The following is a 27,689-nucleotide window of genomic DNA, read 5'->3' as shown; positions in this document are numbered from 1 at the left end:
GTAAGAGCTTGATAAATATAGATATCTATTCACCATTGTATTTTTTACTATTAGGATGATTTCAACAATATTTATCTACGAATCACACAACAGGGACATAGTGGGGCCTGGGCAGGTTCTGGAGCAGTTAGCATTGGATCCCGGAATGTTCTGCTTGAAATTTCCTTGGGATATCAGCTTGGTTGAATTGCTCTATGGAAATGGACTTGACTGCATCCATCAGGGGATTTGGTGGGAGCAAGAGTCAACAGCGCTCTGCTGGATATTGGAGGCAATAAGAAAGGATGACAAGATTTGACCTTTGCCTTCAGGAAATTTACAATATAGCCAAGAAATTATCCAAATTGACCAACCTTTATTAACCACTTACTGTGTGCCAGTTCTATACTACATTTGGGAGGATTTAACAAGGAGTAAGAAGAGATGCTTTCTCTAATGGAGCTCATTGAAACACGGGGGAGATAAACTCATTCACAGCAAATGATAATAGATACTAGAGAGTTATACCTGAGCAGCAGTGGCATAGAGTGAGTGGACAAGCCTATGAAACCTTCACCTATATCAAGCTGCATCAGGCATTCTTAAGAGATAAGATATCTTTGGGAAATGGAAACTTTACTGTACCCTGAAAGATGGAGCAAGAAGCGGTATCCCATGTGAGAAGAGAAGCCCAATGTAAGAAGGCTTGGAGACTGAATAATAGCGTGAGTGTTAAACATTAAAGAGCGATGTGATTGGAATGCGGAAGTGAGTGAAGACCTTGTGGAGGAGTCCTAAGAGAGGAGAGAGCCATTTATAGAGAATGACTTAGAAATCAGACAGAGACATTTCTCTTGATTAAAGGACTTGATTAAAGATACCAAATTGCTTGGTTTGCCTCGAGAATAAATGAATACTCCCAAACCTTACTCTTGGGGTACTATCAGCCTCCCCTAAAACTTTCTGCTTCCTAGGGACTTCAGAGTAACAGGGCCTAGGTCTCTGATGTTTTACACCCTGAACTAGCTGAAGCTGTTTGGACTTACTGCCATTCATCCCGATGGTGACATTTTCACCTTCACTGAAATCACTCTGTCAGGATGAAAGTGAATGTTGCATTTTATAGGGAAAACCAGACAGCTTCCATGTACACAAGGCACAGAGAACAAAGTTGTGCTTAAGTGGTAGTAGAAAGGATTTTATTTGAACATAAGAAGTCTTGCCTGTCAGTCAGATGTGCTGAAATTATCAGGATGGGTTCCTAAAGAAATCTATGGAATATTCTCTCCTGAAGATCTTTAAGAATGTAATAAATATACTGCAACTGTCTGGAATGAGAAATATTGTTAAGTTGTTTACACTCTCATATAAGCGGTAAAAATCAGTCTTACATTCTTTTCTGCTCTATCTGTGCCTCTACTTTTCAGTTCCATCAGCACCAGAGAACTCCAGAATATTTATATTACCAAGTGGAAAATGCTGCAACAAGAATGAAGTTGTGGTGGAATTTAGGTGGAACAAACCTAGGCATGAAAATGGGGTGTTAACAAGATTTAAAATTTTCTACAAAATATCCAGTCAAAGTATTACAAACGAAACATTTGAAGACTGGATTGCTGTCAATGTCACTCCCTCAGTGATGTCTTTTCAACTTGAAGGCATGACTCCTGGATGCTTTGTTGCCTTCCAGGTATGAGAGAGACAATGGAAGATATGAGGGTCTGAATAGTGCAAACAGAAGAATAATTAAAGGACTAGGTTAAGAATTCTGCCACCCTGACAATAATTTAGGCATACTGTGATCAGAAAGGTCAAGTGGGCAGCAAAAGTAGAGAGTGAGGTAAAGGATATTTTCACAACTTACATTCAGAGAACTTTGCAAATTCAAAGTAACTCATTCTCTTTCTTTTTGCTTTTTTTTTTTGAAGCTGCTTCACAATTTTATTTTTTATGTTACACATTACTTTTGCATTTTTTTATTGATCCATACTGTTATACATGTAGTTATACATACATTTAGGGTACATGTGTTATTTTCATAAGCCAGTATTTGTCAGTAAGATCACTATAGGCCATGCACCACAGCAGGTACTTTTGTATTCATTGTCTCATTGATCCTCATACTGTAAAGGAAAAGTCAAGTCCTTGAGTGTATCCGTCAAATACCAAAGCTGTGTGGCTGGAAAACACGGTGCCATAATGCTTTCCACCATTTCTTTTGGGGGGAAATAACATCTTGGGGAGTGTTTTGGAGATCTGAGTTGCCTAGGGATTTGGTTTTTCCCTTCATAAAATTCTAATTTAATAATTATTTTGATGATTTGTTAAGTCTACATATACCAATCAAATAAGTTATACATGAAAGTGAAAGATAATACACATTCTTATTTGGTAAAAATTAGGAGTTTTTTGGTAAAATAAATATTCTGGTTAAGTGTGCCTTTCTATATATATATAATTTTATATTTTAGTCACCACGGAGCCATGCAAAGTGATGTATGTGGATATGTATGAGTTTCACTTAACACAGTTCTGTACAAAAGCAAAGACTATAATATATATATGTGCACCATTATGAATCATACACGGATAATAATATATAAAGTATAGTAAAATGTGTTTAATACTAAGAGTATAATAAAAATAATAAAATGTTTTGTTGATAAAGCACTTGAGGCTTTATATTTTGAGTTCACTGTTATAGATATCAATTTTCTTTGCAGGCTAATGTACATATGCAAGGTTTGGAAATGGAAATAATTTATTATGTAAAAGAAAATATATAAAAAGGTAAAAATAAACTTTACTGTTAGGAAGTGGCATGGCTCAATGGGAAAAATGTATACAGACCTCAGAAGACTTGCCAATTTCTACATATGTCATTGTGGATGAGTTACTTACCTTAGTTAGTATCCTGGTCCAGTTTCTACTTTTAGTAGTTGTAACGATTGAAAGAGACAATGTATGTGAAACTGGTTTGAAATGCACAATCATTTTCAAATATCAGATTTAATTATTTCTAAAAATTACTCTTTTTAAAAAGTGTGGAAAATTAGGTCTTTAAAGCTTCTTGAATTGAAGAAAAATGGAAGTTTATCATAATTTGTAGTTTTATTTCTGTTAAATGTTCTACATAACTTAATTTTGAAAATAACCTTATTGTATTTAAAAATATGTATTGGCAATTTTTTTATTATGCTTTAAATTCTGGAGTACACGTGCAGAAATTGCAGCATTGTTACACAGGGACACACATGCCATGGTGGCTTGCTGCCTCCATTTCCCCCATCACCTATATCAGGCATTTCTCCCAATGTTATTCCTCCCCTACCTCCCCACCCCTGCTGTCCCACCCCTAACCCCACATTCCCCAACAAACCCTAGTGTATGATGTTCCCCTCCCTGTGTCCATGTGTACTCATTGTTCAACACCCACCTATGAGTGAGAACATGTGGTGTTTGGTTTTCTGTTCTTGTGTCAGTTTGCTGAGAATGATGGTTTCCAGATTCATCCATGTCCCTGTAGTGGACGTGAACTTATCATTTTTTATGGCTGCATAGTATTCCAGGGTGTATGTGCACCACATTTTCTTTACCCAGTCTTTCATTGATGGGCATTTGGGTTGTTCCAGGTCTTTGCTATTGTAAAGAGTGCCACAATGATCATACATGTGCATGTGTCTTTATAATAGAATCATTTATAATCCTTTGGGTATATACCCAGTAATGGAATTGTTGGGTCAAATAGAATTTCTATTTCTAGATCCTTGAGGAGTTGCCATACTTTCTTCCACTATGTTTGAACTAATTTTCACTCCCACCAATATTGTATGTATTCAAGCTGTACAACATGAGTTGATAAATGTATACATTGTGTAACGATTATCAAATTGAATTAATTAAACATTCATCACCATTCTTGCTGTACTTTTAATTCCCAGACAATTTTTGGAAATTAGTTTTCTTGCAAGACAGATTTGTTTTGATTCTTGCACTTTTCTAGATTAAAAAAAATCTATCAACATAAATATAGAGCAATACTTTTCCTTAATGATTTATATCGCTGTATATTAATGTAAATAACTATTAAAAACTATTAATGTTGTGTATCAGGAGTGTGAAATGCAACATTTAGTAATCTCTCAGTCTCAGAACTTACATGTTGCCATTGAGAACACTATTGAATGCAGTTTTTGTTTTCTTTTCTTTAGGTTCAGGCCTTTACATCTAAAGGGCCAGGACCATTTTCTGATATTTTAAAGTCTACAACATCAGGTATTTGTTTTATAAAATCTATGCAAATAGTAATTTAGAGGCGTGTGTGTGTGTGTGTGTGTGTTCGTTCATTGGTATCGTTAGGGATATGAACACTGTCTCTGAGCTAAATTTTAGATCAAAAACATGTTTATGACCCCAAAACATCACCAAAATATGTTTAAACAAACCTAGGGGTAGAGAGCCTAGAAGGTTATCACTGTGACAGATGTATTAGAGGAACCAAAAGGAGCCCAAGGACTTCAAAACGGCCTGATATTAAATCAAGGGACTTTGCTAAACTAAAGTTAATTTTCTCATACATATTATCTACATGTTTTTTGTTTTCAGAAATCAAAACATTTCCTTACCTCATAACTCTTCTTGATAACAAGATAGTTTTTTTAGATATGGATCAAAATCAAGTTGTGTGGATGTTTTCAGCAGAAAGAGTTATCAGTGCTATGGGCTACACAGCTGATAATGAGATGGCATATTATGCTGAAGGGGACTCACTCTTTCTTCTGAACTTGCACAATCGTTCTAGCTCTGAGGTATTGTACTACATAATTCTTTTAAAATAAAGGAAGTATTTGCACATGACACTACTCTGTAATTCAAATGAGTGGAAAATGGTTTAGTCATTAAGATTAGAATGAAAAGGACAGCTACTTTATAATCCGTTAGCCACAGATGAATACAGAGTACATCTTGGGGAACTGTCGTTCAGCACTCAGTTAGCAAATAGTTACTGGGTATAGGATGCTGTGTTAGAGTCTGAGATATTAGAAGTGAAATTTTATAGACTTTGCTCTTAATAAACCCAGTCTAGTAGTAGTCTAACACTAAGAAGGCGGTATTGCCTAGTGAAGATTTAATAGGATAATCCATGTAATGCATTTAGCACAATGCCTGCCACGTGGTAGGCATTCACTAAATGTTAACTGGGAGCAAAGACAGACTAGGATAATTGCTATGCTGAGAACAGGATGTGGTGGAATCACAGAGAATGAACATGTAGTATAGGTTGGCCTGGTGGTGATAGAGTGGAAAAACATCTTGGAAACAAAGATGAGCCAGGTGAAGGCAAGGCGGGTACAAAGACAGGAAAGCAAAGAGCCATAGAGTGTTTGGATGAGAGTGGAGTGGAAGGAAAATGGTAAAGCTAGAGAGGCAGGGGGGAACCTGAACATAATGGACCTGCTTTACTGTGCTAAAGAGCAGGTGTCATTCTAGAAGCCAACTGCAAGCCAGGGAAGATATTTAGTGGGTTATTAAGATGGTCAAGCTGTGTTTTAGAAAAGCCTGTCTGTTAGTAGCGTGAATAGTGACTTGGAGAGGGTTAAGTCTGACACAATTAGGAGGCTGTCACAGAAATCCAGGTAGAAAACGTTATGGGCCTGAGTGAGGGGATGAGCATGAGGTGAGAAAGGAGATGACAATTTGGACATTTATAATGGGACTAGTTCGAACTGGATGCAGTGACTCACAGCTATAATCCCAACACTGGGAGGCCGAGGTAGGGATCTCTGGAGGCCAGGAATTCAACACCAGCCTGGCCAACATGGTGAAACCCTGTCTCTACGAAAAATACAAAACTTAGCTGGACGTGGTGGTGTGCGCCTGTAGTCCCAGCTACTTGCAAAGCTGAGACAGGAGAATCGTTTGAACCCAGGAGATGGAGGTTGCAGTGAGCCAAGATTGCACCACTGTACTCCAGCCTGGTGACAGAGCCAGACTCTGTCTCAAAAAAAAAAAGAGATTTTGGGGTGGGTAATGAAGTCTATTTCCTGGGATCATTCATATGGAGATGTTCAGTAGACAGTTTGACATTTGAATCAGTAGCTCATTAAAGATCCTGTCTGAAGATATAAATTTGTAGCACTGGTTTGTAGATTGCAGTTAAAGCCATGGTAGTTGGAATCATTTAGGAAAAATGTGAGAAGAGGGCCCATGTTACAATGGCACCCTATCCAGATTGCTGAGGTTTGGGATTACAAATGAGAAGTACAAGAAACAAGTGATATGGGTGATTTTAGAAAAGTCTTCAAATAAAAATAACCACTCTCTTCTTGGCTGTGTTCTCTACCTATTGTTAAGCTTTTCCGAGATTCACTGATTTCTGAAATCACAGTTATTACAATTGACTGGATTTCAAGGCACCTCTATTTTGCACTGAAAGAATCACAAAATGGAATGCAAATATTTGATGTTGATCTTGAACACAAGGTGAAATACCTCAGAGAGGTGAAGATTTGCAACAGGAATTCAACAATAATTTCTTTTTCTGTGTATCCTCTGTTAAGGTATGTAAATGCAAGTATCTTTTTATGTTGTGATGAAATAGATATAGACATATTTAATGTAATGTCTTTGGTTTAATAGTAGAGGACAATTATAAGAAAATAAGATGCTTAGGGCTCTGGGCTCACTGTATTAAAGTAAGTAATTCTGCATGTAAATTAGGAGCCACAACCACAAATATGTAAACTTAATGCATAGTGACAATTTGACTAACAAATTTACGCTAATTACCAGCAGGAAACAATAGCAGATTTTTATGCTAGTGAATGCAATAATATCATCTGTTGGTAAGGACAAGAAGAGGATTGAGACGGTGACAAGCAATGAGCAGGAACAGATGGGCAGCATGTCTTGCACAGAAAAAGTTATTCTGTGATCATCCATCTTAGTTTAACTAATATCCCATAAGTTAAATAAGGTGAGCTTTAAAGTCTCCTTTCAGCACCTAAGTAGCAATTTCCCAGGCTGGAAAGATACATTTTTGTTTGTACCATAAGCATGGGAATAGGTTATTTTGCAACTAGATCATTAACTAGAATTAAGAAGCAGAAACAAACCTGAGAGGAGGGGAATAGAGATGGACATTGATGAAAATTATGAAAATATATTTTATATTTCAGCTATTATATGGGCCTTTTAACATAGCGCCTAAGGTTGTTATATTCCAAGACTTTGGTTGTAAACACATTTATTGAGAAATCACTGGAAATGCTACAAGTTAGATTTCTTGTGACTTCTTTCATCTCAGAAAAAGGTTATTGGACACTTGATCATGCTCTCTCTAAAGGCTCCATTTGTCCCTCATAGTCATTAGGAATGGTTGATCTGCATTAGAAACCAATATTTGAAATGATGTATTTTACTTATTAAGTTAGAGGGACTTTTTTTCCCCCCCGTAGTCGGTTGTATTGGACAGAAGTTTCCGATTTTGGCTATCAGATGTTCTACTACAGTATTATCAATCACACCTTGCACCGAATTCTGAAACCCACAGCTACAAACCAACAAAGCAAAAGCAATCAATGTTCTTGCAATATGACTGAATTTGAGTTAAGTGGACCAATGGCTATTGATACCTCTAACTTAGAGAAACCACTGATATACTTTGCCAAAGCACAAGAGATCTGGGCAACAGATCTGGAAGGATGTCAGTGTTGGAGAGTTATCATGGTACCTGCTATGCTCGGTAAGATGCTGATGTATGTGCACAACCCCTTCAATCACATTTAAAAAGGGCTTGCATTCTCCATATACTCCAAAGAATATACACATGACATTTGCTCTGCACCATGCCAAGTGTACTTGTAGAATTTAAATCAAGTTGTTTTCAGGAAAATTGTATGTAGGCATTCACATAATTTTCTAAATCTGTGTTTTAAAAATTGTAATTAATAGTAGAGCTACAATTTAATGGGCTTAACTGTATATGCTTGGCATGTACTAAATACATTATTTTATTTAATCTTCATAATGCCTCAGTGAAGTAGGTACTAATATCTTCATTTTACAGATGAGGAAACAAAGTCTGAGAAAAGTAAGGTAACTTTTCCCGAGGGCCAAATTAGTAGAGAAGTTGAAACTAGGTCTAATTACAACATGCATGATCTTCCCACTATCCTAAATTGTTTCCACTTTGATGATCCCATTTCAACATGCCTGATTCAATACTTGGGTCTATTTGTTGAAATTGAAATGATTGTAGAAGAAATATTCTAAAGTCAAGTACAATTTGGAAGTCTCCTAAATAGGAGTTATTCAACAGAAAAAAAAATACACTCTAAATACTCCATATACTCTTAAGAGTCAACTCATCATTGCCCAGTATGGTAATCACTAGCCATATGTGGTTACTTAAGTTTAAATTAATTGAAATTAAGGTCGGGTGCCATGGCTCATGCCTATAATCCCAGCATTTTGGTAGGCAGAGGCAGATGGATCACTTAAGGTCAGGAGTTGGAGACCAACCTTGACAACATGGGTGAAACCCCATCTCTACTACAAATAAAAAAATAGCTGAGCATGGTGGTGCATGCATGTAATCCTAGCTACTTAGGAGGCTGAGGCAGGAAGACTTATTTGAACCTAGGAAGTGGAGGTTGCAGTGAGCCAAGATGGTGCCACTGCACTCAAGCCTGGTAACAGAGTAAGACTCTGTCTCAAAAAAAAAAATTAAATAAAATTAAGCATTTAATCTCTCAGTCACACTAGCTACATTTCAAGTGTTCAAAAGCCACAAATAGCTAATGGCCACTGTATTGGACAATGTAGTATAAAACATTTCCATCATCACTGAAAGTTCTATTGGTCATTGCTGGATTATACAGTGAAGTTTTGAAATTGCAAATATGTATGTATGTGTTATAATTGCACATAGGTTTTGTTGATGTGTCAATCAAGCCCTTTTAGAAACAATTCCTAGGTACTCTAAATGGATTTTTAATGATAGAGGTAATGTTTTGCTTGATTCCTTCTTAGGTATATTACTTGCTTCTGTTAAACCTGCGACAAACTTTAGTTGATCAAACTTTAGTTATGCTCCTCTGAGTCCTCTTCTTGACTAGGCCTCAACCTTGGTCTTCCTGTGTCCATCCTTTCTGACTTCAGTTTTATCAAAAATCCTACAAAGTCAGTTTAGAGAGAACCCCCCCACCACTGATATCTGATCAAGTTCTTCATCTCCCACCCTTGATGGTCATTGGTCTGACTTAAGAATTGGGTATAGGCTCTTGGCCTGCATTTAGCAGGAATCCTGTTAGGGTAATCTAACAAGGATTGCCTTGTCCTTGATGTTATCTCTTGCTATCTTTCCACCCACTGACTTCCTCACTCAAGTTTTTGGCTATAAAAACCCCAACTGTCTTTGTTACATTACACTGTTTGTCTTTCCTACTGCACTGTTGCACTTGTCTTGACTAAGGTCTTTCTTACCATTTTAACAAGTGTCGGAATAATTTTGTCTTTAGAATTTAATACACAAGACACAAGAATTATCTAGTGGACCATTATATATGTATACAACTGGTCAGTTTTTCATGAACCTGTAATTAAAATCCTAAAATAGAAAGATTTTAGAGATCATTTAGTTGTTATGATGTTGCAAGAAATCTTTTCTTTAAAAGTAGTCCTGCATAAACACCTGTTTCTTTTAAAAACCCTGGTAATTTATAAGGAAGTTTGCTTACATTTTTAGACAATTCTGAATATTAGATTTTTTTTCTCAGATTTAGCCAGTCTTCTCTTTGTTTCTCCTGTTCATTAGTCTTAGTTCTGACCTCTAAGTTTACAAAGAATAATTTAATTGCTTCCTACATGATAGCCATTCAACTATGTAGTGATAACTGTCGTAGCTCATTGTAAGCATTTTTTTTTGAGACAGGGTCTCACTCTGTTGCCCAGGCTGGAGTGCAGTGTTGCAATCATGGCTCACTGCAGCCTCATTTTCCTAGACTCAGGTGATCATCTTCCTTCCGCCTCCCAAGTAGCTGGGACTATAGCTGCACACCACTATGCCTGGAAAATTTTAGTATTTTTTTGTAGAGTATTTTTTGTCTTGCTATGCTGCCAGTCTTGAACTCCTGGGCTCAAGTGATCCAACTGCCTTGACCTCCCAAAATGCTGGAGTTATAGGCATGAGCCACCATGCTGGAACCAAGCATTTTCTTTGGAAAAATTTAAGTATCTGTAATTACTCCCCAGGCAATGTGGCATCTTGATCTTTGCTCTAGTCTCCCACCTGTAATTTCATTCCAGCTGGTTAATATCCTCTTAAATATTGCCCCCATAAAGACACTGCACTCTCGATGTGTTCTGGTCAGTGAAGGGAGTCTCTGGCTATGACGGTCTTCTTTTTGTTGCAGCCAAAAGTGGTATCAGATCTTTAGGATACCTGCCATTGAAAGACCACAGTCTTTTCCACATTCATTATTATTAAGCCAGATCCCTTTCATGCATTCATTTACAGAGTTGATATAAAACTTAAATTTAGGATGTTACATTTATTCCTATAAAATTTGAATCAATTTCCTGATTCTGTTGTGATATTTTTGAATTTCAAGGTTGTAACTGAACCTGCTAGTAACGGTGGTAATCATGTATTATCTGCAAACTTGATAAATAAGTTTACTATGCATTCATTCCAAACCACTGATAAATATATTGAGAAAGGCACTGAGACTTATGCCTATCATTTAATACTTCCCTCAGATTGGCATTATTTGACTTTGAGTCACATAGGTGCGTTTTAAATCCTGGATCTGCCCTTTACTAACCTGGTGTCCTTGAGCAGATTACTTATCTCCTTTAAACCTCAGTTTGCCTTTCCACAAAATGAAGCTGGTAAAAATAGTAGTTACCTGATTGGCTTGATATGGTGCTAAAATTAGAGAACACCCCTAAAACCCTTAGCCAAATGACATTAAAGAAAGCTCTTTTAATATATTAAAATAATAAATTCAAAATTTAGGAGTTACAATGTAGAAAAAGAATTTTATATATTCTTTAGAGTAAAAAATGTAAGATATTTATTTTGTTCTTTATATTCCTTATGTTTTTAACAGCAGGTAAAACACTTGTTAGCTTAACTGTGGATGGAGATTTTGTATATTGGATCATCACAGCAAAGGACAGCACACAAATTTTTCAAGCGAAGAAAGGAAATGGGGCCATCATCTCCCAGGTGAAAGCCTTAAGGAGTAAGCATATCTTGGCTTACAGTTCAGTAATGCAACCTTTTCCAGGTAATAAAGTCACATTCATAATCAGCTTGTTCTCCCAATTTAGGTTCAGAAAATTCTCATAATGTCTTCTTCTCCAAGGCTGTCCCTTTAGCCCCTTTGCTGTACTCTCATCCTTGCTCCAAACTGCCAGTCTTTAGTGTGAACTCTGATTGCTGTTTGCCCTGGATCACAAATTACCTCTATGTGTAAATGCTGCTTGGGCTGTGGTGGGCAACTTTAGACATGGGAAACCTGCGTCCTGTTGTTCTCTCTCCTGTCCTCTTTCTCTTCTCAGTTCCATAATTTCTCTTCTTTCTATCATTTCTCCTTTGATCATATTTTAGGCCTCCCAATGGTGTCAAAAAGCATTGCATAGAACCTCGTTTTCAAGGTAATGGGTCATACTTGTGTTATTATTATGCAGTATTATGTATCAAAGCATTAAGTATTAATATATACTATTATAATATGTGGTACCATTTAACATGAATAAGCCTGTGCTACCATTTTTATTGTTTTTATCTTTTTTTAAAAAGTGTCACTGATGAAGCTTTTTAGTGTTATGCCCCTTATCCTACTTTTTCCATAAACTGAATTTTACTGTGTGATTTGTATACTGCAATGATTCCTAAAAAAGCACATATCATGTTATAGCAGAACTGACTATATATTTTCTACTGACAGTCATAATAAAACCTTGTTGAAATCTAAAAACCATATAAACAAAAACAAAACCGGTATTGCATGGCCTCATGGGTCTCTTGTCAAGGCTTTCTTTGCCACTATGGTACAAATACCATTCTAAATTAAGTATAACTCTCCTCTGGAGAGGAACAGAAATGAATGACATAAACTCCCTTCATTTAAATGTTTTCAGTTATAAAATATGTAAATTGAAAAATGTAAAAATGTATAAATAAAGACTATGTATTTTTGTAAAATAATTTATTTTTCACTTTGAGAAGTTTAAGGGATTTTGAAAGTTCACGTGGCCTCTGGTTTCTGGGTCAGCATATAAGAAGCTTAGAAATTGCCACTTCACCCAAAAGCAAGTAAAAGGCTGAGCAAATTGAAAACTTAACAGCTCTTCTTGGATCCACAAGAGAAGTGAGGTCACAGAGCAAACTGTTGTCCCCAGTATTGGAAAGACAGATTGGTAAATACAGAGAATTACAATTTACCAGAGCAAAAACCCATAAGCAGTTTTAGCAGTAGAAAAAACAAAAAAAGCAGTTTTAGCAGTAGAAAAATCTAAACTGTAATTGATGAATTGCTTGAGGCTCAGTGTGGGTAACTCTGAAAATCAGAGACTTGAGGGGGATCCAGACATAGGGTCGGGGGGCTGCACACTTTTATAAGTTTTACCTCCAGGAGCTTCAACTATTTTTTTTTTTCATAGAAAATCTCCTTGTGCTTCCCGCAGTGGGGTGGGAAAAAGGAACAATTGAAAGGAACCAGAGCATTCTGTTCTTCTTAACAAGGTCTGCATTCAAGATACACTAACCACAGCTGGACCTGCTTGGGTTTTATCAGAGCTTAACTGACCTGGGCAAAGAGAAGTACCGAACTCCAGACCACTCCAGCCATCCTGTCCCTCCTAAGTAGGGTGGGAGGACTGAAAATAACCTGTGAAGTTCGAAGGGATAGAAAATAACCTGTGAAAAGCAAAGCAAAGACCCACTTAAAGACTGAGATTTAATCTAAGACTATAACATGCCTCCCCTCCCCTTACATCCACCACATTACTAAAGGCCTATTTACAGCAGTTTCTTTCACCCAGTAGTGCATCATATTCAGCTATTTAAAAAAAATTACAAGGCATACTAAAAGGCAGAAAACACAGATCAAAGAGACAGAGGAACTATCACAATCAGATTTAAATATGGCAAGGATGTTAGAATTATTAGACTGATAAATTGAAACAACTATGATTAATATGCTAGGGGTTCTAATGGATAAAATAGTCAGTATGCAAGAACAGATGGTCAATGTGAGCAAAGATACAGATGTTTGAGGAAAAATAATGCTAGAGATAAAAACACTGTAACACACGAAGAACGTTTGATGGGCTTAATAGTAGACTAGATATGGCTGAGGAAAGAATCTCTGAGCTTGAAAATATCTCAATAGAAACCTCCAAAACCGTAAAGCAAATAAATAAATAAATAAAAAGGATAACAAACCAGAACAGAATATTCAAGAACTGCGGGGAAACTACAAAAGTGAATATTAGAAAAAGAAGAAAGAGAGAAAGGAACAGAAGAAATATTTAAAAAAATATTTGAAACAATAATGACTGAAAATTTCTCCAAATTAATATCAGAAACCAAATTACAGATATGGGACGCTCAAAGAATATCAAAAAGAATAAATGTCAAAAAAACTACACTACACCTATCATATTTAAACTGCAGAAAACCAGAGATAAAGAAAAAAAAATTCTGAAAGAAGCCAGAGGAAAAATAATTTACCTGTAGAGGAACAAAGTAAGAATTACATCGAACTACTTCTCAGAAACTATATAAGCAAGAAGAGAGGAAAGCAAAATATTTAAAATTTTTTTTGTTTTTGTTTTTGTTTTTGTTTTTTTTGGAGACAGAGTTTCGCTCTTGTTACCCAGGCTGGAATGCAATGGCACGATCTCGGCTCACTGCAACCTCCACCTCCTGGGTTCAGGCAATTCTCCTGCCTCAGCCTCCTGAATAGCTGGGATTACAGGCACGCGCCACCATGCCCAGCTAATTTTTTGTATTTTTAGTAGAGACAATGTTTCACCATGTTGACCAGGATGGTCTCGATCTCTTGACCTCGTGATCCACCCATCTCGGCCTCCCAAAGTGCCTGGGATTACAGGTTTGAGCCACCGCGCCCGGCCATATTTAAAATGTTTAGAGAAAAAAACCCTAACCTAGAATTCCATATTCTGTGAAATTATCTTTTAACAGAGAAGGAGCAATAAAGACATTCTCAGACAAATTGTGAGAATTTTTTATTAGCAGACAAAAATTGTGAGAATTTTTTATTAGTAGATCTGGTTTGAAAGAAATGTTTAAAAATTCTTTAGAAAGAAGAAAAATGATATAGATCAGAAATTCAGATCTACATAAAGAAAGGAATAGCATTAGAGAATAAATAAGTGAAAGTAAAATAAAACATTTGCTTTTTCTTAATTGACCTAATGGATAATAGTTTGTTCAAAATAATAATAGCAATAATGTATTCAATTATATCCACTTGTGTACGTATGTGTGTTTATATATATATGTATATACATATGTTTGTATTAAGCAAAATGAATCATAGCAGTGACACAAGGGATAGAAAAGAGGACTTGGGTTATTTTGTTATTATAAGGTGCTGCACAGATGTGAAGTGGTGAAGTGTTGATTGAAGGTGGACTTGGATTAGTTGTAAATCTATATTGCAAATTCAAGGGCAAATCACTAAAAAATGTTTTTAAAAAAGTATAATTGATTCCCAAGAAAGGAGAGGAAATAAATCACTTAGAATGCTCGAGTAAAACCACGAAAATCAGAAAAAAGGTGGAGGACAAAAATAGGAACAAATAACAAGGGCAACAAATGAAAAAATAATAACAAATATGGTAGACATTAATCCAACCATAGCAGTAGTCACTTTGAAGATCAATGGTCTACATACGCCAACTTAAAGACAGAGGTTGTTTGAGTGAATCAACAAACAAGACTCAACTATACATTGTGCATAAAAAACCCACTTTAAGTATAAAGATACATCATATAGGTAAAAGTAAAGGAATGGAGATAGTATATCATGCTATCACTAATCAAATGAAAGAAGAAATAGCTATGTTAATTTCAGACAGAGCAGACTTCAGAGCAAGGAAAGTTATAAGGGATAAGGAGGGACATTACATTATTATAAAAGGATCAGTTCTCCAAGAAGATGTAATAATCCTTAATGCATATGTCCCTAACAACAGAGCGTCAAAATACACGAGGCAACAACTGCAAGGAACTGATAGAACTGCAAGGAACAGAGATAGCCATTATCACAAGTGAAGACTTCAACATCTATCTATCAGAAATGGGCAAATCCAGCAGAAAAAAAATCACTAAGGATGTACTGATGCACTCAATAACGACATCAATTAATTGGTTATAATGGACATCTATCTACTATTAATAATTTACCCAACAACAACAGAATAAACATTCTTCTCAGGCTCACATGGAACATTCACAAGATAGACCATAAAATATACTTTAACAAATTTAGAAGAATAGAAATTATACAACACCTGTCCTCAGACTATAATGCCATTTAACTAGAAATCAATAACTGAAAAATCTCAGAGCACTTGAAGATTAAACAACACATTTTGAAGTAACAAATGGGTAAAAGAAGAAATCTCAAATTAAAAATATTTTGAACTAAAAATGAAAACAAAACATTAAAAATTATGGGAATCAGTAAAATCAATGCTTAGAGGGAAATTTATAGCATTGACTGCATATATTAGAAAATAAACTAAAATTATTAAAGCTTTTTTCTTAGAAAATTAGAAAAAAAAGTAAATTAAATCCAAAATAATAAAAAGAAACAAAGGAAAAACAAAAGACAAAAAGAAGTATAGCAGAAATCAATGAAATTGAAAACAGGAAATCAATAGATAAAAATCAATGAAACTAAAATCTGGTGTTTTGAAAAGATGAACAAAATTGATACCTCTAGCCAGGCTAAGGAAAATAGAGAGTGGATGCAAATTGCTAATAGTAGAAATGAAGATGGGGACATCTCTATAGAACCCATGGAGATTAAAAGAATAATCAAAGAATGGTATTAACAACTCTATGCCCACAAACTTAATAACCTAGATGAAATGGACCAATTCCTTTAAAGACACAATATGCTAAAACTCACAGAAGAAATGGACACTCTGAATACGTCCACATCTATTAAGTAAATTGAATCTATAATTAATAGCCTTCTGAAATAGAAAGCACCTAACCCAGATGAATTCAATGCTGTATTCTACCAAACATTTACGGAAAATTTATACTATCTCTACAGTGTCTTTCAGAAAATGGAACCAGAGGGACCTTCCAATTAGGCCAATGAATGAGTTTATTCAAGGCCAGAATTACCCTAAAACCAAAATTAGACAAATATATTACAAGAAAAGAACATTTTAGACCAGTATTTCTCTTCAATATTGCAAGAATTGCAGAAAATAAAGCAATATATTAAAATAATTTTATAACACAGTCAAGTGGGATTTATCCCAGCTATGCAAGTTTAATTCAACATTTGAAAATCAATTAATGTAGTCCATTACATCAACAGTCTAAAGAGAAAAAAATCAGATGATCACATTGATAGATGCAGAAAATGCTTTTGACAAAATTCAGCACCCAACCATGATGAAAAACGCTTAACAAACTAAGAAGAGGGGAAACTTCCTTGAGAAAGAACACCTATAAAAACCCTATTGTTAACATCATAATAGTGAGAAGTTAGAAGCTTTCCCACTAAATCAGAAACAAGGCAAGGATGTTCCCTTTCCCAGTTTCTTTTCAACATTGCAGTGGAAGTCACAGCATGCAACAGTACAAGAAAAGTTATACATAGCATACTGATTGAGAATGAAGAAATAATACTACTTGTTTACAGATGATATGATCATCTATATAGAAAATCTGAAAGAATTGACAAAAAGACTCCTGGAATTCTAAGTGACTATAGCAAGTTTGAAGGACACAAGGTTAATATACAAGGTTAATCACTTTCTTATATACCAGCAACGGACAAGAGGAATTTGAAATTAAACTCACAGTATCATTTACATTAACACCCACAAAAATATGAAATACTGAGGTATAAATCTAACAACATATGCACAAAAATCTATATGAGGAAAACTGCAAAACTCTGATGAAAAAAATCAAAGTACAAAGTAAGTGTAGAGATATTCCATGTTCATAGATAGGAAGACTCAATATTGTCAACTTGTCTACAGATTCAATAAAATCCCCATGAAAATCCCAGCTAAAGTTATTTTGTAGATATTAACAAACTGATTCTACAGTTAATATGGAGAGGCAAAAGACCTAGAATAGGTAGCCCAGTATTGAAGGAGAAGAGCAAAGTTGGGAAAGACTGATATCACCTGACTTCAAGATTTTCTATAAAGCTACGGTTATCAAGACAGTGTGGTATTGGTGAAAGAATAGACAAATATCAACGGAACAGAATAGAGAGCCCAGAAATACACCCATATGGATATACTCAAGTAATCTTTGACAAAAGGGCAAAAGATAAATAGAGAATACTTTTCAACAAACTGTGCTGAAACAACTGGACACCCACATGCAAAAAAGTTTATGTGGACTCAAACCTTACACCATTCACAAAAATCATTTCAAAATGGAACACAGACCTATAGGTAAAGTCCAAAACTTGAAAATTCCTAGAAAATAATAGAAAATCCAAGGTCTAGATGACCTTGGGTTTGATGATGTTTAAAGTATGACACCAAAGCCACAATCCATGAAAAAAATAATTGATAAGCTAGACTTCATTAAAATAAAAAAATTGCTCTGTAAAGGACACTCTCAAGAGAATAAAAAGTCAAGCCACAGACTGGGAGAAAAATATTTGCAAGAGATAAATTTGATTTAAAAAAAAAAACTGTTATCTAAACTTTACAAAGAACTCTTAAGAACGCTTCACTATAAGGAAAGAAACATGATTTAAAAATGGGTCAAATATCTTAATAGACACCTCAACAAAAAAAGAAAAAACAAATGGCAATTCACATCATGTGTGACTAGATATACAAATACTCTACATGTCATCCAAAAAATGCGAATTTAAACAACAATGTGGTATCATTGCACACCTATGAGAAAGGTCAAAATTCAGAACATTGACCATACCAAATGCCGGCAAGAATGTGGAGAAATGGGAACCTTATTAATTACTGGTGGGAATGCAAAATGGTACAGCCATTTTGGAAGACAGTTTGGTAATTTTCTACAAAATTAAACAAGTTCTAGCATGATGCTCCTTAGTATTTATCCAAAACAGCTGAAAACTATGTTTACACAAAAATTCGCACAGGGTTGTTTGTAGCAGTTTCATTCATAATCGCCAAAATGGAGGAGCCACGAAGATGTTCTTCAGTAAGTGAGTGGATAGAGACTGTGATACATCCAGACAATGGAATACTATTCAGAAGTAAAAGGAAGTGAGCTATAAAGCTACAAAAAGACATGAAGAAAACTTAAATGCGTAGAAGTAAGTAAAAGAAATGAATCTGAAAAGGCTACATATAATGACTACAACTATATGACATTCTGGGAAAGTAAAAATTATGTAGACAGTAATAAGATCAGTAGTTGCCAGAAGGCTGGGGGAGGAAGTGGTGAATAGAGCACAGAGGACTTTGAAGGCAGTGGAACTATTCCACGGGATACTGTAATGGTGGATACAGGTCATCACACATTTGTTCAAACCTGTAAAATGTACAGTGCAAAATTGAACTCTAACGTAAACTATGGACTTTGGGTGATAAGAATGTCAGTGTAGAGTCATTGATTGTAACAAATATGCCACTTTGGTGGGGGTATTGATAATGAGGGGAAAGCTATGCATGTGTGGAGAAAAAGAGTATCTGGGAAATCTCAGTACATTCCTCTCAATTTTGCTGTGAATCTAAAACTGCGCAAAAAAATCTTACCAAAAAAAAAAAAAAAAGTCCATGCAGTATCAGAAGTTGAACAAAACACATAACCTCTCCCTGCCCCCATACACAAACATCCTCCAAAACGAAGTCCTGAGAGTAGCATGAGTTTTTTTTTTTTTTAAACTGGAACTCATTAAGAATTTGATTAATATAATACTAATTATTTTCTTTAAAATCTGTAGTCAATTTTATGTTGCTAGTTTCTAGGTACATTATTGAGAGTACTTTATCTCCATCTGCTGGAAATTTTGAGAAATTACAAGTAACCTTGCTCTTTTCTGAAGGCATTCATTCAATTATCTTCAAAATGTATGGGGTTAAACAAGGGGAAAAAAATGTAAGGGAAAGACCTGTCTTTCTGTCCTGAATAATATTTCCAACACTTCAACATATCATATTTCATCAGTTAAATAAAGAAATGACAAAATTACCAATGACCTCTGAATTAGATATTTGCTCTGACTGCTCACTAGTGTATCTCATTCTCTGTTCAGATCAGAAATCAGTACAAACTGCATATTATTGCATAAATATTGGTTGAACTGGAGAGTGGATCATCTTGTAACTTTAGCAACGTTATCTATCTCCAAACCCCCACACTTTCCAAATGTCCTCAAACTTAGGTTCACAGTGTTATTCTCTGTTGTTGGAGATTTGTTATGTAGTTCTAATTTTAAACATTTTTTTCTGCATTTTGAAATTCATATTCGGAATTCCCAGACCAGGTCAGCATTATTTTCTCTAAGTTTTCATTTTAATCTCAGTAATGATGATAATAATAGCTAACGTTTATTTATTTATTTATTTATTTATTTATTTTTATTTATTTTTATTTTTTTTTAATTTTTTATTGGATTATAGGTTTTGGGGTACATGAGCAGAGCATGCAAGACAGTTGCGTAGGTACACACATGGCAGTGTGCTTTGCTTTTCTTCTCCCCTTCACCCACATTTGGCATCTCTCCCCAGGCTATCCCCCCCCACCTCCCCCTCCCACTGGCCCTCCCCTTTTCCCCCCAATAGACCCCAGTGTTTAGTACTCCCCTTTCTGTGTCCATGTGTTCTCATTTTTCATCACCCACCTATGAGTGAGAATATGCGGTGTTTCATTTTCTGTTCTTGTGTCAGTTTGCTGAGGATGATGTTTTCCAGATTCATCCATGTCCCTACAAACGACACGAACTCATCATTTCTGATTGCTGCATAATATTCCATGGTGTATATGTGCCACATTTTTCCAATCCAGTCTATTATCAATGGGCATTTGGGTTGATTCCAGGTCTTTGCTATTGTAAACAGTGCTGCAATGAACATTCGTGTACATGTGTCCTTATAGTAGAACGATTTATAGTCTTTTGGATATATACCCAGTAATGGCATTGCTGGGTCAAATGGAATTTCTATTTCTAAGGCCTTGAGGAATCGCCACACTGTCTTCCACAATGGTTGAACTAATTTACACTCCAACCAACAGTGTAAAAGTGTTCCTTTTTCTCCACATCCTCTCCAGCATCTGTTGTCTCCAGATTTTTTAATGATCGCCATTCTAACTGGCGTGAGATGGTATCTCAATGTGGTTTTGATTTGCATCTCTCTGATGACCAGTGACGATGAGCATTTTTTCATATGATTGTTGGCCTCATATATGTCTTCTTTCATAAAGTATCTGTTCATATCCTTTGCCCACTTTTGAATGGGCTTGTTTGTTTTTTTCCTGTAAATCTGCTTGAGTTGTTTGTAAATTCTGGATATCAGCCCTTTGTCAGATGGGTAGACTGCGAAAATTTTTTCCCATTCTGTTGGTTGCCAATCCACTCTAGTGACTGTTTCTTTTGCCGTGCAGAAGCTGTGGAGTTTCATTAGGTCCCATTTGTCTATTTTGGCTTTTGTTGCCAATGCTCTTGGTGTTTTGTTCATGAAGTCCTTGCCTACTCCTATGTCCTGGATAGTTTTGCCTAGATTTCCTTCTAGGGTTTTTATGGTGCCAGGTCTTATGTTTAAGTCTTTAATCCATCTGGAGTTAATTTTAGTGTAAGGTGTCAGGAAGGGGTCCAGTTTCTGCTTTCTGCACATGGCTAGCCAGTTTTCCCAACACCATTTGTTAAACTTGGAATCCTTGCCCCATTGCTTGTTTTTGTCAGGTTTATCAAAGATTGTATAGTTGCATGTATGTTGTGTTGCCTCCGGTGCCTCTGTTTTGTTCCATTGGTCTATATCTCTGTTTTGGTACCAGTACCATGCTGTTTTGATTACTGTAGCCTTGTAGTATAGTTTGAAATCCGGTAATGTGATGCCCCCCGCTGTGTTCTTTTTGCTGAGAATTGACTTGGCTATGCGGGCTCTCTTTTGGTTCCATATGAAGTTCATGGTGGCTTTTTCCAGTTCTGTGAAGAAAGTCAATGGTAGCTTGATGGGGATAGCGTTGATTCTGTAAATTACTTTGGGCAGTATAGCCATTTTCACGATATTAATTCTTCCTAACCATGAACATGGAATGTTTCTCCATCTGTTTGTGTCCTCTCTGATTTCGTTGAGCAGTGGTTTGTAGTTCTCCTTGAAGAGGTCCCTTACGTTCCTTGTGAGTTGTATTCCAAGGTATTTTATTCTTTTTGTAGCAATTGCGAATGGCAGTTCGCTCTTGATTTGGCTTTCTTTAAGTCTGTTATTGGTGTAGACGAATGCTTGTGATTTTTGCACATTGATTTTATATCCTGAGACTTTGCTGAAGTTGTTTATCAGTTTCAGGAGTTTTTGGGCTGAGGCGATGGGGTCTTCTAGGTATACTATCATGTCATCTGCAAATAGAGACAATTTGGCTTCCACCTTTCCTATTTGAATACCCTTTATTTCTTTTTCTTGCCTGATTGCTCTGGCTAGAACTTCCAGTACTATATTGAATGGGAGTGGTGAGAGAGGGCATCCTTGTCTAGTACCAGATTTCAAAGGGAATGCTTCCAGTTTTTGCCCATTCAGTATGATATTGGCCATTGGTTTGTCATAAATAGCTTTTATTACTTTGAGATACGTTCCATCGATACCGAGTTTATTGAGGGTTTTTAGCATAAAGGGCTGTTGAATTTTGTCAAATGCCTTCTCTGCGTCAATTGAGATAATCATGTGGTTTTTGTTTTTGGTTCTGTTTATGTGGTGAATTACGTTGATAGACTTGCATATGTTGAACCAGCCTTGCATCCCTGGGATGAATCCTACTTGATCATGATGAATAAGTTTTTTGATTTGCTGTTGCAATCGGCTTGCCAATATTTTATTGAAGATTTTTGCATCTATGTTCATCATGGATATTGGCCTGAAGTTTTCTTTTCTCGTTGGGTCTCTGCCGGGTTTTGGTATCAGGATGATGTTGGTCTCATAAAATGATTTGGGAAGGATTCCCTCTTTTTGGATTGTTTGAAATAGTTTTAGAAGGAATGGTACCAGCTCCTCCTTGTGTGTCTGGTAGAATTCGGCTGTGAACCCATCTGGACCTGGGCTTTTTTTGTGAGGTAGGCTCTTAATTGCTGCCTCAACTTCAGACCTTGTTATTGGTCTATTCATATTTTCAGCTTCCTTCTGGTTTAGGCTTGGGAGGACACAGGAGTCCAGGAATTTATCCATTTCTTCCAGGTTTACTAGTTTATGTGCATAGAGTTGTTTGTAATATTCTCTGATGATGGTTTGAATTTCTGTGGAATCTGTGGTGATTTCCCCTTTATCATTTTTTATTGCATCTATTTGGTTGTTCTCTCTTTTATTTTTAATCAATCTGGCTAGTGGTCTATTTTGTTGATCTTTTCAAAAAACCAGCTCTTGGATTTATTGATTTTTTAAAGGGTTTTTCGTGTCTCAATCTCCTTCAGCTCAGCTCTGATCTTAGTAATTTCTTGTCTTCTGCTGGGTTTTGAGTTTTTTTGATCTTGCTCCTCTAGCTCTTTCAATTTTGACGATAGGGTGTCAATTTTGGATCTCTCCATTCTCCTCATATGGGCACTTATTGCTATATACTTTCCTCTAGAGACTGCTTTAAATGTGTCCCAGAGGTTCTGGCACGTTGTGTCTTCGTTCTCATTGGTTTCGAAGAACTTCTTTATTTCTGCCTTCATTTCGTTGTTTACCCAGTCAACATTCAAGAGCCAGTTGTTCAGTTTCCATGAAGCTGTGCGGTTCTGGGTCGGTTTCTGAATTCTGAGTTCTAACTTGATTGCACTATGGTCTGAGAGGCTGTTTGTTATGATTTCAGTTGTTTTGCATTGGTTGAGCAGTGCTTTACTTCCAATTATGTGGTCAATTTTAGAGTAGGTGTGATGTGGTGCTGAGAAGAATGTGTATTCTGTGGATTTGGGGTGGAGAGTTCTGTAAATGTCCACCAGGTTTGCTTGCTCCAGGTCTGAGTTCAAGCCCTGGGTATCCTTGTTGATTTTCTGTCTGGTTGATCTGTCTAGTATTGACAGTGGAGTGTTAAAGTCTCCCACTATTATTGTGTGGGAGTCTAAGTCCTTCTGTAAGTCATTAAGAACTTGCCTTATGTATCTGGGTGCTCCTGTGTTGGGTCCATATATGTTTAGGATCGTTAGCTCTTCTTGTTGTATCGATCCTTTTACCATTATGTAATGGCCTTCTTTGTCTCTTTTGATCTTTGTTGCTTTAAAGTCTATTTTATCAGAGATGAGAATTGCAACTCCTGCTTTTTTTTGCTTTCCATTAGCTTGGTAAATCTTCCTCCATCCCTTTATTTTGAGACTTTGTGTATCCTTGCATGTGAGATGGGTTTCCTGGATACAGCACAATGTTTATTTAATATGCTCACCATGTGTTAGGGATAGAGTGATATATAACTATCTGTAAAGCAGGCAATCACCTGTGTTTACAGAAGACCTGGAGTAACATTCCCAAGACCAAAAAGTTAGTAAGTGAGGGAGCTGGCTTGGTCAAGTTATTTGTCACTTAGACATTTACCCCCCTAATTTTCTTACTTGTTGAATGAAAATGATGTATTTTATAGGTGGCTAATATGAAGTCATAAGGATCTACAACACTTGCTAAATACCTAATATATGTCAGGCACCCTCTGGGGCTCTGGAGAAACAAAGATAAATCAAGCACAGTCTGAGCCAAAGATGCATACATTCTAGTGGTAGATGAAGAAAAGAAAGCAGCAAAAGAAAACCGAAACCAAAATCACACGTGGCTAGTGCACTGGTAGAAGAACATGTGAAGTGTAGTGAGGACAGAGAGACGTCCTTCACCTGGAATAGGAAGGCAGAAAGGGCTTCGCAGGAAAGATGATGCAAGGACTGAGCCTTATGTAAGGTTTTGTCAATGGGGAAGATCATTCCAACTTGAAGAGACTCCCTGTGTGAAGGGTCGGAGGGGTAGAAGTCCTACAGAGTGTAGGTAGTGTACTGTGGTTAGAGCGAAGGATAGCTTTGTGTAGTAAGAGATTGGTTAGAACAGCAAGCAGGAGCTAGGTTGCACAGTGCCATCCAAAATGAGTTAAAGAGTTGACTAACTGGTATGAGATGGTTAGATTTCATATGAAAATCATATTTGGAGTTATTTGCATATTATGTAATTATCCTGTATTTTTAGGTGATGTTTCACATTAAGGCTTAGAGTGAATAGATCAGGAAGTTGTGTTCAGTGGCAAGTGTCAGAATCGTGATTTTTGAGGCTTAAGCCTGCAGTATGTTTGTGTTACTGTACTGGCCTAGAACAGACCATTCCCATTGTAGTCTCTGTGAATCGGGTTCCCTGGAGTTCTGCAGCCTGCAATGTATTTGGTTGTATGCAGGGGCCAGGGAGCTCCACAATGCCATCAAGCACCTGAGCTTGATCTTTCCCCAAGCTTCCTTAGTGAGTCTTTTACTCAATTCTCACAAGATGACACTATGCCCCTCCGGCATAGTGTCAGCCTCCTGGGCTGGGAGAGGGTGAAGGACAGAGGTATGCAACAGTGATAAGCAGGCACCCACCTTACATCTGTCTAACCAGACTGTGTCATATGATGGTCTGGGCAGCAATCAAACTTCAGAAACAGGTTTTCCTCCCAGAACAATATCAGACATATATGAACTTGAAGAAAAGAAGGTGGACATTGGGTAGACTGTAGCAGTACATACTGCACACAGTATCAAGATGCAGCCATTTTCGTTTCTTCAAAAAGAACATTATTTCAAAAGCATCTTCATATTTATCTTTTCAAGCAAAAGTTATATATGCTCTACAAATTTCTAACCTTTGATATTATCCTTGTTAAAAATATGCTTTTCCTCTCTTACCCATATATGTATATATATTTAATCTTTTGCTTTCTTCTTATTTTAGATAAAGTGTTTCTGTCTCTAGCTTCAGACACTGTGGAACCAACTATACTTAATACAACTAACACTAGCCTCACAATCGGATTACCTCTGGCCAAAACAAACCTCACATGGTATGGCATCACCAGCCCTACTCCAACATATCTGGTTTGTTATGCAGAAGTTAATGACAGAAAAAACAGCTCTGACTTGAAATATAGAATTCTGGTAAGATTGGAATTACTGGTCATTCTGTTTTCACAAGACTTTCTTTTTTGATATAAAGTTATAAGCCATAGTAAAGTATTTCCTCTATGTTCTGAAATGGACTAGTATGCAACCTTTTTACAGCTAGTGATTCATCAAAAGATATTGTGTACTAGTTTTCTTGACTGTGAGTATGTTAAGCTTCAAGGAAGTGTATCAACTCTTGCCCATTGATAGATTGCCATGGTAACAGTTTTCTGACTGTCTAGAAAAAATTGGACTTATTCCCCTCCCTGATGATCTAATTATCCTCAGAGAGAATGACTGAGACTTATTTTTTCTGGCCTATGGAGCAGATTGAAGATTGAGGAGTATGAAATGAACTGGGCTGGGTGTGGTGGCTCACGCCTGTCATCCCAGCATTTTGGGATGCCAAGGTGGGTGAAACACAAGGTCAGGAGTTTGAGACCAGCCTGGACAATATGGTGAAACCCTGTCTCTACTGCAAATACAAAAATTAGCCAGGCGTGATGGTGGGCACCTGTGGACCTAGCTACTTGGGAGACTGAGGCAGGAGAATTGCTTAAATCTGGGAAGTGGAGGTTGTCGTGAGCCAAGATTGCACCACTGCACTCCAGCCTGGGCAACAGAGTGAGACTCCATCAAAAAAAGAAAAAAAGAAAGAGAGAGAAAGAGGGAGGGAGGGAAAGGAGGAAGGAAGGAAGAAAAGGAAGGAAGGAAGAAGGGAAGGAAGGAAGGAAGGAAGGAAGGAAGGAAGGAAGGAAGGAAGGAAGGAAGGAAGGAAGGAAATGAACTGGACAGAAAGAACTTTGCCATATACCTCCATAGCATTTATGTAATATGAAAACTGTACATTATATTTTGTCTTTTATTTCCTATGTGCAGAGAAATATACTTCTATGCAGATGCTGTTTTTAGTCATCATTGTATCCCTGGCTCCAAGCACAGTACTTGGCACTGTCTAGGCATTCACGAGACATTTCTTAAGTGAATTCACACTATTCATTCAATCATTGAATGATGAAATATATTCATTAATATTTCAGTTATCTTAGTGACAGAATCACATATATACAATATTTCGCTTTGTGCTTGGCTTTATTTAGCCAGTCCAAAAGATGAAATTGACTATCAGACATTAAACACTATATGCTTTCACATAAAGTATACATGATTTTCATTACTTCCTTTATTTTGTCTAACCCTTTTTACACATTTCAACATGAGTAATTTCAGAGATAGGTTAGCTCATTTGGCTGTGAAGATTGGACTTGCAGCATTGGACACGCCTGTTATTAAATTTAATCTGTCTTACAGTCTTCCCACTGATTAACAGTGGTCTAAGACAGTGGTTCTCAACCTTGGCGGCACACTGAAGCTCTAAAAAAAACTCTGCATCTAGGCTTCACCCCAGATAGTTCAGTCAGAATCTCTGAAAATAGAACCCAGACAGAGCAGTTTCTTAAAACGTCCCAGATGATAGCAAAGTATAAACGAAGTTGAGAACTATTGGTCTAAGGAAAGTCTTTTTACTCTCTTAAACTTTATTTCTAAGAATGATTAGATAACATAACAATTTTTATTATATTCACGTATGTGTCATACATTTACTACTGTCTTGCTGAATTTCTAACACAATGTTAATGAAATAGTGTCCTCTTCTAGGAATTTAACTTTCCATGTGAAATGATTTAGGCCACAAAATCAGCTGAAGGCTGCCAATCACTTGGTATTTATTCTTGGAAATATTGAACAACTCCGGTCTGGGTAGATTAGAACAGTGATATTACCATTCATAATCCAGAATGTAAAATAAATTAGCTTTTTTGAGTTTTTAACTTTGTTCTCTTTGATTAAATAATTTCTAGCCATTGTATAAAATGTTAAAAATAAGAGAATGATTTTTTAAAAATTAATTACAGGAATTTCAGGGCAGTATAGCTCTTATTGAAGATTTACAACCATTTTCGACATACGTGATACAGATAGCTGTAAAAAATTATTATTCAGATCCTTTGGAACATTTACCACCAAGAAAAGAGATTTGGGGAAAAACTAAAAGTGGAGGTGAGTTACAGGCTTCGTGTGGGTTTCTCAAGGAGGATATTGTGATACATGTGATGTGTACGTCGATGTTTATTTTTAAAATTTGAATGCAAAGTAATTTTAGTATATAAGCTTTTTTAA

At 36.4% G+C, this 27,689-nt stretch overlaps 1 protein-coding gene across 2 annotated transcripts in view; it reads left to right on the top strand.

Moving 5' to 3' along the window:
- The window catches only part of ROS1 (ROS proto-oncogene 1, receptor tyrosine kinase), a 135,372-nt gene that overhangs the window by 54,596 nt on the left and 53,087 nt on the right, over positions 1 to 27,689 (top strand). For both annotated transcript variants that reach the window (XM_078370764.1, XM_035296567.3), the window contains 8 exons: positions 1,407 to 1,669; positions 4,191 to 4,254; positions 4,585 to 4,787; positions 6,334 to 6,539; positions 7,437 to 7,723; positions 11,094 to 11,273; positions 25,300 to 25,502; positions 27,425 to 27,569. In XM_078370764.1, the coding sequence (XP_078226890.1) occupies positions 1,407 to 1,669; positions 4,191 to 4,254; positions 4,585 to 4,787; positions 6,334 to 6,539; positions 7,437 to 7,723; positions 11,094 to 11,273; positions 25,300 to 25,502; positions 27,425 to 27,569 (1,551 nt within the window). The remainder of the gene's footprint in view (positions 1 to 1,406; positions 1,670 to 4,190; positions 4,255 to 4,584; positions 4,788 to 6,333; positions 6,540 to 7,436; positions 7,724 to 11,093; positions 11,274 to 25,299; positions 25,503 to 27,424; positions 27,570 to 27,689) is intronic.

Source organism: Callithrix jacchus, chromosome 4, assembly GCF_049354715.1.
Source record: "Callithrix jacchus isolate 240 chromosome 4, calJac240_pri, whole genome shotgun sequence".
Taxonomy (NCBI): domain Eukaryota; kingdom Metazoa; phylum Chordata; class Mammalia; order Primates; family Cebidae; genus Callithrix; species Callithrix jacchus.
This window is presented reverse-complemented; position numbering and strand designations above follow the sequence as displayed.